This window comes from Empidonax traillii, unplaced genomic scaffold, assembly GCF_003031625.1.
Source record: "Empidonax traillii isolate 1590-97213 ecotype Southwest subspecies unplaced genomic scaffold, ASM303162v1 scaffold238:size1398292, whole genome shotgun sequence".
Taxonomy (NCBI): Eukaryota; Metazoa; Chordata; class Aves; order Passeriformes; family Tyrannidae; genus Empidonax; species Empidonax traillii.
In genome coordinates this window covers 865,811-877,928 of record NW_020955431.1, presented here as the reverse complement: position 1 = coordinate 877,928, position 12,118 = coordinate 865,811, and the positions used below count along the sequence as shown (strand labels likewise).

General features: G+C 37.0%; 1 protein-coding gene across 1 annotated transcript in view; it reads left to right on the top strand.

The window, feature by feature from the left end:
• Window positions 1-12,118, top strand: part of TRIO (trio Rho guanine nucleotide exchange factor) — a 250,107-nt gene that overhangs the window by 170,078 nt on the left and 67,911 nt on the right. Inside the window, 3 exon segments of the mRNA XM_027888455.1 lie at window positions 2,434-2,535; window positions 4,636-4,778; window positions 5,404-5,503. Of these exon segments, the coding sequence (XP_027744256.1) occupies window positions 2,434-2,535; window positions 4,636-4,778; window positions 5,404-5,503 (345 nt within the window).

Genomic DNA, 12,118 nt, shown 5'->3' with positions numbered 1-12,118 from the left:
TTTCTCTGTGCTTCTGCTCCTTTTCCTTCATTCATTCCCACTTCCCACTTCTTTATGTGAACTGGTAAAGCAGGTTGGTCAGGAAAACCTTCTCTTTTTCCATATCTTACTTTGCATATTCTGTCACTTGATTTTGAGCGCTTGCTTTTCTTCCTGATGCAAGATAGCTAGCGGGTAACACAGCTGCAGCTGTTTTGTTGATCGTACCTTTCTTTGGTGCTCTTAAGAACCTGAAATAAAAAAAAAAAAAAATCCTACTGCACTGTAGGGTAACAACAGATGCCAAGGAACTAGGTGGGAGAAGAGACAGCTGAAAAATTGGTCCTGTAAGCTTGCCATGTCAGTTCCTGGCAGGAATTTAGTAATAGCCTTTGGTCCTAGGGAAGCTGATGGAAATCTTGAAGACTCTCATTGTGGATCGTTTTTAAAATACAAGGCTTCTTTTTGTTTTCATGTTCTATTTTGGCAAAATATGCTGTAGTGCAGCTTACTATTACAGCAGTTCTTGTAGTTTGTTCTTTAAAAAAGGCATTCATACAGGTGTTGATAGCATGCATGTTGATTTGAGCTAAAGATCTTTTTTGCATCTATCCTATGTCCTGCCTGTGGAATATGGTTTTACAAAAGTGAGGTTCTTCTCTTTGCTTGGGGCATGAGGACCAGCAGGGTTTCCCCAAGACGTGATACTCAGTGGCATGATCAGTATAAGAGGAAGAATGTGTTACTGAACTCCTTTGGCAAGAGATGTAGTGTCCAAAAGCAAATGCCTAAGGAAAACTATGGGAACAAGGCAAACAGGTGTTCCTTTGACAGAAAACTTTCCCAGTCACCAGTAACTGGCTGTTTGGGAGCTTCCTCACTTCAGTGTGGTTTCGATGCATTCATTAACCCACAATGATTTCTCTTCTGTGAGCTTGTCCTTGGACTGCATGCAGACTTTTAGCATTTACAGTGTCCTTTGCAGAGAGCTGTGTTGCTCAACTACAAATTGGGCACAGGCAAGCCTCCTTGTGTCAGATTTTGCACCCGAGTCCCTCCCACTTGTTTCACTTGATGCTGTACCAGTACTGAGAGGGACAGTGAACAACCCATGTCTGCTTTGCTGCTCCTTGCTGTACAGACCTCTACTGCATTGTCCCTCAGTGGTCCCTTGTAAAATTAACGTCTACAAGAGTAGCAAGATTCTAAATTTGCTAGGCTTTGAAAATCAGACAATATTAAAAATTTGTACTGTCTTGCCTATTCAGATTTTGTACTGAGCAGCACAGTAGGGTGTATTTTTTTGGAATTGCATAATGTAATGTTGCATTATGTATTTTAAAAGTCCTTTAACGCACAAAAGAGTTGTTGGTGAGTCAAGTTTAAAACACATAACAGACCTTTAAACATTTCAGTGAAGAAGAGTTCATTCTACCAAAAAGAGATGACAAAGCTGAAAGGATGGATGTGGGGTTTGGGGGTTTTTTTAGAAGAAATAATTAAAAAAACCAAACCAAACCAAAACAAAACAAAACAAAAAAAAAACCCACAAAAAAAAAACCACAAAAGCAAAACAACAACAACAAAAACCCCACCCACCAAAACAGAAGAAAACCAAGTTGGCATCCAAGTTTTGCAGGAAAAAAATTACCTTTACTCAGGTACTGCGTATCCAACATCTCTTGTCATGAAGTGGGTACATGCTAATGTGTATGAGGGGAAAAATACAGCTTCTAACCATGTAAGAATGCTTAGCAGCTGTTTGGGAGTGAGAGTTCCTGTAGTTTGAGCTTTATTTCTTATTGTAATTTTTTTGAAGCAGAGCCTGTATGAATTGTTTAACATTTTGGATGATAATTAGCTGTTAAGGTCTGATATTAGAACATTCCCAAAGACTGATTGTTAATATAGTTGTCTCACAAAATTCTCCAGGGAAACTGCATTTCTGAATTATTTCATCTGTTTCAGAGGGAAGGAAACACTGTAGAAAAGGCTCATTTGACAGGAAAGAGAGATCAGAGTTTTAGAAGATATCAAGAGAATTCTTAAGCAAATCTTACCTGAGAGAAAACATAAAAATCAGTAAATAGTGAGTATTCCCCAGTGGAAGTCAACAGGGAGAGAAGCCAAAATTTATTTTTTACAAAGCACCTTTTTTAGAGTTATAAGGCTTTTACTGTCAAGTCCAAAAACTAAAATAAGCAATTTGGTCTTCAGATCATAAATGCAATTGTTTATTGTTACTTTATAGAAAAAACTTTGCAGTTCTTCCTTTTTTTCTTTTCCTTTTTTTATTCGTACCAGAAGAAAAGATTCTCTCTAGCGTATGAGTTAGCTTTAAGCTTCTGAAAGTCTCGTTAAATAGCAGAGATCAATTTTTTAGAATATTAGCATGCCTTTATGGCTTCTGAGAAAACAAATTTCTTTGTCCTGACAAATTTTTCTTAATTCCAGACTTCTGAACTGGGTGTCACAGAACATGTAGAAGGAGATCCCTGCAAGTTTGCTCTGTGGGTTGGAAGGACACCAACTTCAGACAACAAAATTGTTCTTAAGGTAATTTTAGCATATATGCTTGTACACTCTATCCGAAGTCTTGTAGTTCTTGTTGATACTTGGGAAGGCAACAAGTGGTGATTTTCCTGTTTTGAGAGGGACAGCTGCTGACAGATAAATTTCTTTGTGGTGGTGTATATATATCTAACTCATGTGGACTGATGACAGACGGGAATCTGTGTAGTCTGCTAATGGATTAAACTTGATTTCACAAATTGTAGGAGGGAGATGTTTGATGCCGTGGACCTCTGTAGCTTGAAGACTTCAGCAATTAGCTGACAGGGTAATTGATGCCACATAGAAATGATGGCGTCAGTGTTACATTTCACACTCAAATCATTGCTGCTCGCTGGTGATGCTGTTTCTCAGGACCCTTATTTTTATGCAGAAAACAAACACTGAAAAAGATTTTTATGTCCTTCTGTGGGCTAGAAGTTTTTCTGAAGCTACTTGACTTTGGATGAAAGTGCATGCAATGCCTATAAATTTTGCATCTGGACAAGTTACAGGTGTCGGTAGTGCTCTTTATCTAGCTAGGAGAATGGCTGAATCAATTTTTCCTGTGATTATGGTATGTAGTCTGGGACTACTTTTCAACTGGAGGACTTTTTTGATATACTATAAGCAGTTCATGGGCAATTTGACATATTTTGAGGAATGTGTCTGCTTTGAAATTTTTCTTTTGTTACCTGTGTTGAGCTGAAATAAAGTTCATCGTCTCTTTTATAGGTTAATACACCTATTATTAAAGTTGTTCTTGACTTCACGAATATTTTTAGTGAATACTCAATAATGCCACTTAAAAATGTGCCCTCAGGAAAAGCTCACATTAGTGAGCAGCAGTCAGTGAATGCAAAGAAATTAAATGTAATGCTAATAAATATTAGAATTTTTTTCAGTCTTATTGCTCCACAATTTTCAGACGGTGCTTTGGAGCCTGAAATGATCCTCCCAGAGCAGAGCAGAGTAAGGGGTTTTATTTAGGTCCTCTCTGTGTAAGATCAAGATGTTCCTGTTTGGTGCTTTACTTAGAGCATAGAATATTTAGATAACTTGTATTATAAACAATTAAACAATTGAATAAACAAATTAACAATTTTCTTGATGTTTTTGTTTATTTTTAAAGGCTGGAAACAAGCACTTCCTTAGCTCATTATTATTGAAAAAAATTCTATGAAAAACAAACCAAAATATTTTTAAAAAATTATGTTTGGCTTCTTTTCCTAAATGTTCTTTTTGTAAAAGAAACTGAAATTCTTTTTCCTACCTGTTCGTCCATTTGTGCAACTTTCTCCATCTGTTTAGGATCCCTGGTTATTAAATATTTATGGTATATTAAATACTTATAGTGTATTTGAAGCCAATTACTTCAGGAGACAGCAATTAAGAGAAGTAAGAAATTTATATATAATAACTTCTTTAGATCTGCAATAATGTTTACATGTAATAGCATTTCAGGTGGAGGGTTAAATTGGATTAAATGATGAGATTACAAGTTGGCCAGGTGCATATCAAGTAATTTCTGGAGTATCTAAAAAAATAGAGATGTTGCAAGCAGTTATTGAAATACAATCCCTAAATTAGCCTTTTACCTCGAGATATGTATCAAAAAGTGAGAGCAGGAGTACATGAAATGTGTTATGGAAGTACATGTGTTGCAGTAAAAGTTAATGTTTCTTTCAGTAAGATTAGATTAATATCTCAAGTTAGAATTGACCTAAAATGTAGTATGAGCTTAAAATATGAGTGTTCAAGGTGTTATTACTGTAATTTACTGTTTGGAGTAAATTAATCCACCATGTCTCACATGAGATGTGTACAGGGCTTCAGTCTTCAAGTTATAAAAGTGGACTCTGAATTTAGGTTAAAATGTTTTTTAAAAGAACAATATTAGTAGTGTTCAGAAGTGTAAAGCAGTGTTGATGATTCAAAGTTAAGATGACTAGCTGGAATTTCCTTTTCTCTGTTTAGGTTTTCAAAAATTATTCACAAAGTTATTCTTAATGCCTTCCTCTTTCTGTTTATTAGCTGACTATATGTGTGGATCTTCTCTGCTATAATAGTTCATTGTGGGGTTTTTGTTTCTTTTGCATATCAAAGGCATCCAGTATAGAGAATAAACAGGACTGGATCAAACACATCCGCGAAGTGATACAAGAAAGGACCATTCATCTGAAAGGAGCACTGAAAGAGCCGATCCACATCCCCAAAACCGCACCAACAACAAAACAGAAAGGAAGAAGGTAAGTAGTATTTCAAATAATCAGAGATCTCTGTGTACACAACAGCACTCTTTCCTCTGTAGTGTTGAATTTCTAGTGACTTTCAGTGAACTGGACAAAAGCAAGAGTCATTTTGTCCAGCTTTATCTTATCATTAATTTACAGTTTCCTGTAGTGCTGAATTTACTGAGATTTCTGCTCTGAACAGTCTCTGCCTTGTGTACATTCAGCCGTTACAGAAGGGATTTAGAACTGCAATTCAGGATAGGTGTACATTTGGGATTTTTGCAATTCTGTGTGCCTTATCCAGGTCCTTGGTTTTCCTTTCATGAAGCTTGAAATATGTGACTGACTGTCCTGCTTGCTAGCTTTGGCTAAATGTCTGTGCAAGTTTCTTGCCATAGTTATGGCTGATTGGTTGTTGCCTTAATTCTATATGATGTAGACCTTGAGCAAATGAATCTGTTTTATTACAGCCCTGAACAAAGTATTAAATACTGAATATTTGGTTCTTGGCATCAGTTGTTTCTTTTGGTGTCCATTGCCGCTTTGTCATGAGTGACTTACTTCTTCAGAATTACAAGTAGGGAACTAACATGTTACAAACACAGTACCACTGTTGTAATGAAAACTGAATTATTTGCAGAGACGGCGAGGACCTGGACAGTCAGGGAGATGGTAGCAGCCAGCCTGATACTATTTCAATTGCCTCACGAACCTCACAGAACACACTAGACAGCGATAAGGTAAGTTCCCCAGACGTTGCTCTGTTCTGAGAGCAAATGATGAATACCTTAGTGTGAGTTAGCACCCAAGATTAGTTTTTAGTACCTGCAGAGAGGAGGCATGGAAATATTCAATCTCGTAAAAATAGCTGTCTGCAATAGAGAAGATACCATGGGGCAGCAGGGGTAATAGTTTAAATCTGATAGGTCATGAAGAAATATGTTTGTTCCAAAGTGAAACCATTTTGGTCCCCTCAGTTCTGCAGTCTGTTCAAAGATTTGACCCAGTTTAAAAAGCAAGTTTTATTTTCCATAAAATTTGATACTGATGCACAGAATTTTTCCTAGTGTTAGTCTCAGCCTTTCTGAAAGCATGCCATCTGCTTTTTGTGTTAGCTTGAGGCTGGTGAATGCCACAGTTTCTGTTGTGAAGGAAAAAATACTCCTCAGTGTTCATGGCTTAGAGATTAAGTGTTCACTTTCTGCATGAAAGCTGATAGAAATCACCCAAGAGTAACCTGCAACCTTGTTGTATGATACTAGTGCTAGTTTTTCCTTTCCTCCATCTCTGCCTGAAGATTCTGGCTGGGTTATGTATTCTCATGGGTTATATCATGAGAATACATAGCCAGAGTTTCCCTGGGTGGAAGAAAGATACGCATCAAAAGAATAAAAATTCTTCTGAAACGTGTATGTTACTTGTCATTAAAATAAGATTTATGGCAAGTGAGAAGTGCTAGGACCCTGGAGGGAGGTAGAAACGGACAACAGAGGTTTATCAAGCAGAAGAATCAATTAAAACATTGAAGCAGCCTAGCAAACTACCTGTGAATTTGGTTAGGGATTTCTGGCCTGTTGCCTTCTTGGGTAAAATTGTTCTGATAAGCCATTTGAACTATGCAGATAAATAAGAAGTATTTTACAGGAATAGGTTTTCAGAGTCATATCTTGACCGTTCCCATTGAAAAAAAGTCTTTTGATAACTTATGTTCTATTTTATTCTTTGCATTCTTACTTATCTTTTTAGTGATTTACAAAAATTATGCTTTGTATGCTAGCATACAAAGTTTAGTTTTTTGTTGTTGGTTTGTTGTTTTTTTTTGCGTTCTTAAGAGTTTAACTAATCTGTCACACTCAGAAGCAAGACGTGCTCTCTCTGATTTCCCTGATTGTTGGCTGAGATGTCAAACTGTGGGCGTGCAGCCTGGCTGGATTGTGCTTCAATTTAAATGGAGGTGGTGCAAACCATCCCTGACGTGCAGAGCCATCACCCTTCTTCAGTTGTTTGTGATGTACTGTTTACTGGGGGAATAGCATGGGTTGTTGTCTCCTGTTGCCCTTCATGGTAATATTTCATATCATGTGAGAATTGCTAAGAAAGTTGGCCATGTAAAATGCCCTCAGGATTGTTTTCCAGTCTGACATGAGGAGTTTTACCAAGAACCTGTTCAACGGGAGTGATAAGTTAAAAGAAGGACAAATGGAAGGAAGGAGAGATGGAGAATGGTTTTCAATATTTTCCTGAAAAATTAAATTTTAAATGTGACTGTAGTGTCATTTTTAAAATATTTTGGAGTTCTCACATTGGTGTATAAGGTTTTTGTTAGACTTTTCTCTGACAGGAACGTCAAGTGGAAGATGCCATGTACTGTATATCTGAAGAAGGAATTTATTGGTTGTGCACTTATAAAAATGTTAGCAGGGTAGCTTTGTTTAGTGTTTCTCTTATATGTTTCTGTTTGCTAAATACATTAAAAGGAGAAAATTTTTAATCTGTTTAAAAGTACAAAATAAAAATTAGTAATGAAGAACAACAGGCAGAAGGCCAGTGAAATATGTAGGGTATTTTAACACTGTTGCTGAGCCTGAAATAATCTCTCACTTTGTATGTTGAAAATTCCTGCAGTCCATTTGGGGTTTGAAAGCCACTGTTTTCTCAGCCTAGAAGGCTTGAAGTACGTATAAATGTCTTACAGAGATGTAGTAAAACAGTTTTATGGATGTTAGGTGCTGTTGGTGTCATTAGCTAGAGGAAGCAGTGGAACACCTCAGTCGCATTTGGAGTATGTCCCAAACTGAGATGGGAATCCAAATCAAGTAACATTAAGAATATCAAGTAATTGAAAATAGTATTAATCAAGTGGTAAAAATGTTTAACTCTGTGTTACTTGTTATGCTTTTGCTGAACATTTTTCTGTGTATGTGTATTCACACTTGAGATTAAGAAAAGACAACAAATATCAAATAGGTCACAGTAATCAACAGCGAAGTAAAACCATTCTTTTATTTCCTCCAGTTGTATGTTCAGATAGTTAATTATTTTAAAATAAATATTTGGTTAGAAGTGCTAAGCTATTATATAGGGAGAATATCAGGAGTGAAATCCTTTATCCAACAGTCAATACTGTTTCTCACCTCCTCAGAGATAAACTTTGAAAGAACTAAAAATCCTTAGCCTTGGTAATAAGTGGCTGAACATTGTCCAGATGAGTTTCTTTCCTTGCACCCTGTTTTCTGACGTAATTAGAATTGCCATAACTACAGAGAATAACTTCATAATTAGCTTTTTTTCTTCTCCACCCTTGCTTTTTAGGCTAGAATTGTAACTTCTGATTGTTGGCTCCACTGTTGCAGTACTGCTTTTTAGTAATGAGTGGGATGATGCAATAGACCATATGTTTTTAAAGCTGACATCGTTCCCAGCTTCATGTCATTTGAAAACTGTATTGGAAGGTAGAATTAGAATTCAGAATCATCTTGGCAAAGTAATGGGAGAAATTAATTGGCAAAATACCGTACAATTTAATAGGAACATGTTTGAGCTAATGTGAATAGGTGGAAATATTTAAATAGTAATGGAAATAGTAAGAGTCTAAATTGCTTTTTGAGAGGATGATTGAGAAGCTATAGAGGTTCACAAGCTGTTTATTGTTTTTAACTGTGTGATGTAAGTGAGGGAAGCAGCAATATATTGACTTGTAGAAATAGGATGCTGAGCTGCAGGACACAGAGTCCTCATTCTTTACTCAGCACTTGTAAGGCTACTGTTAAAGACTGCATCCAGTTTTGAGTTCAGAATTTTAGGAAATCAGTGATCCATTGGAAGTGTTCTAGGGGAAAGAAGAAGAAGATTAATTAGGCATCTACCAAACATAACTTACAAGGCAAGATTAAGAGTTAAGACTAATAAGTCTGAAGAAAAAAAGGCAGGAAAAACTTTAGGTCTTTAAGTGTGTAAAAGCAACCACACAGAGTTACAGAACAGTCTTTTACCTGTATTTTCAGTGGATGGGATGGAAACAAAGGACTTATTTTTAAAAAGATTACAAAAATATTTTTTATGTGTATGCAAATATGAAATCCTAGAGCAAAGTAATTATGAAGCCTTGGGAATCTCCATAACTGGAGTGCTTTGAGGACAGTTTGGATAAATGTTAATGATTCACACAGCTGTAGTTGATCGTGTTCTAAAGGAAGAAAGTGAATTACGTAATATAAGGTCCCTTTCCAGCCTGTTTTTATTATCATGCGATGTATCTTCATATTGCAAAACATGTTAAATACATCCGTAGCACTGACCCATCTTGGTATATTAGAAGGTATAATGGAATCCTGAATAAAACACAAAATTTTTGAGAGAGATTTCTACTCCATCAAAGCATCTCAGTTTTCTGCGTGAGTGCTCTTACTGTACCCTAGTCAGTAAATTTTTTGCTTTGCACCTTTCATAGTATTTCTTCAATGCATGTTCTTTAGCTGAGTAGCCAGCATTTTAGGTGGCTAATGAATAAAAGAGATTCTTGGCCCATTCATTTGGTCTTTTAACAGTTTCTATGCTCAGAACTTCATCTGATTTTTAACATGGTCTTTTGAACTTGATCCAGTGCATAGGGAATTAAATGGGGAGGCTGAAGGAAACAATGTAGGTCTGATAGGGTTTTTTCATGCTTGTATTCAGTGATTTTGTAGATATGTGAAATAAACCAAACTAGTATTTTGGTAGCTGAGAAGATGAGAGGCCTTTAGAAGAACTGTTGTAACTTGTTATCCTAAATAGTAGGAATCATGCCAGCTGCTGTGGGTGGTCAGTAGAGCAATATTTTATTTTTAACAAATTGTCTTCTGTGCCCAGCTGGTAACACTTTGTACTACTGTCGATGTGAAGTTGTATTTCATTCTCGTGCTTCTTTAAACTTGTGCATAGTTCTTTGGAAAAGAGAAAAGGGACTGAACCAGCAGGAGACAACCAAGTATTTCATTCTGCCAGCTGAGTCTGTGGAAGAGAAAAGGCTCCCATCAGTAGAAAAAATATTAGTAAAAAAGCAGGCATGGCTCTGAGTATACACCTCTTTTCAGAGTCAGAAGCCAAGTCTGGTCATCTACCTGGTCAAAGCAAAATGCTCTTTATTTGAGACAGAACTTTTGCTCCGTCCCATTTCTTTTCTCCCACAATGCACTTGTTTCCATTTTAAAAGGGGATTAAAGATTTTAATGCTTGAAATAATTGCAAAATCTTGTTAGCTTCTCTTTGCTTTCCCTTCTTCTTAATGTAAAATTACCATGGGATATTAAATTTAATTTGGAGTCCTAAGAGGAGGTTTATAGCCTGATGTAAAGGCTCTTTTATCTGATCAGGAGTGATCTTCACACATTGTGGTAGCAGATGAACTCCTAATGTGATGTCCCTGACTTCCACAAACCTATGCAAAGAATGTACTCAGTGAATGAGTGTGTGTGTGTGTTTATGTCATTTGGGATTTTTTTTTCTCTCTACAATCGACAATGATTAAAAGGCCCCAGAGAGGTGAACATAGGTGGTTAAGGTTAATTTCAGCAACAGCAAGACACTATGTCCCATGATAAGCTGTTTCATTAAACCTTGCACCTTTTTTAATCTGTGTTTCTGTTTCTGTCTGGCTTTTGTTTTCTCATCTTGTGTCTGTCTCTCCAGTTTCCATGTTTCAGACATAGCATCATTTATTTTTATCATGCATGATTAATTCAGTTTACATAAAGGGTTTCTTGAGAAGGATGGATAAAGTTTTTAAAGGCTTTGTTCAGCCTGAATTTGGATTTAGATGGTTTGTAACTCTTTTCCCTTCAGTGCACATCAGTCTCCCGTTTCTGCTGTGCCCCTTGCTCTTCCCTCCAGCTAACCTAGAGAGCCTTGCCAAAGCTGTCCAACAACAGCTGTTGAGCAACACGCTTAATCACAGACAGTCCTTGCTGTCCGACTGCATTTAATCAGTGTGAAAGATGAAACTGCTTCCAGAAGGTGTGTTATGGAGAGAAAATGAGCAATGAAACAAAGAGGAAAGCAGCTTCCTTACCACTGCTGCAGTAGGGAGAAAGAACAGTTGTTAACCCAAAGGAAAGGAAAATTGGTAAATGCTGTTTTGGTCGGCTCTCCAAAATGATGTCTGTGTGTGCTGAGTAGAGAAGTCATTGTTTTTGGTGTGTCAGTAGGGTAGTCCTGCACTAAGTTTCATCAAGCAGCTACCATGTTTGAGCATGGTGTGCACCTAACTACTGCATGCCAGAAGTGTCTTACACACTGTACTGAAGTGTGATTGAATATTGCATTTCAGTGGAATACCAACCAGCTAGGATATCTGATTCCCACACAGTCTGAAAAACTAGGCGTTTTTTGTACTTAAATAGTTTCTGAAATGGCAGAAATTACAGCCTTTGTTTGCTTTTTTTCTTTAGCTGAATATTATATAAAATACTCAGAGAACATAAAATCTGAGATATTTTTTGTTGTTTTACTAGGGGAAGGAGAAGAAAGAACATCTATATTACCAAAACATGTGGCCATTACATCAGTCACAAAATATATTTCCTATTTGTAGGAAGAGAAGGCCCAGGAAGGCAAACAGAGCACCAAAGATATGCTCTTGTAGTTTTTTAGGAAAAAATACAAGGACTAGATGCAGTTTCTGGAGAATGTCAACTTGTTACTGTCTTGGTGCTTGCACTGGTAGAGATATAGACCTCCTGAGAAAAATTTGGTCTGCACTGGACACCTTGTGAAATCATACTTCATCAGCTATTTTGTTAGTCCCCATCAAGCATACAGATGGTTTCAATTGTTTCTGAGTTTGTCTGAAGAAGGCTGTAACGTAAATCGATACCAGAAAACCAGGGAAAGCTCTTTATTTTTTTCCACTTTGGCCTAGTTTTGCATGGACTAAAAACTAAGATAGTGGAGTGTAAGGGAACAGGAAACATTTTAATGAGGGAGGAGGTAGCATATTTTGAAAATGTAACCCCCTCATAATTTGGGTATTGGGTCTGTCCGGAGAGACAGAGTAGAAATAATGTGAATAATTTTTAGCCAGGATCTAAATGGGTAGAAACTGATTTATCTTCCTTAAACAGTAGATGTATGAGGGTTTTCTGCCCTTCTTGGCCCCAGCATTCCCATAAGAAAACTTTTCCCTCTTTGTAAGCACACACAAGCAAGGATAGCCGGTGAGATTAGCAAGCTGATGCCATGGGAAAGCTCTGGAGTTACTGCAGCCTGTCTGCTAGGAGTTATGTCCTGTCATTTATTGCAGACTTGAGGTAGAGAAGGTTGGAATTATCCTTTGATTCTTACTGGGATCATCATTTGCTCTAAAATTCTTGCTTCTT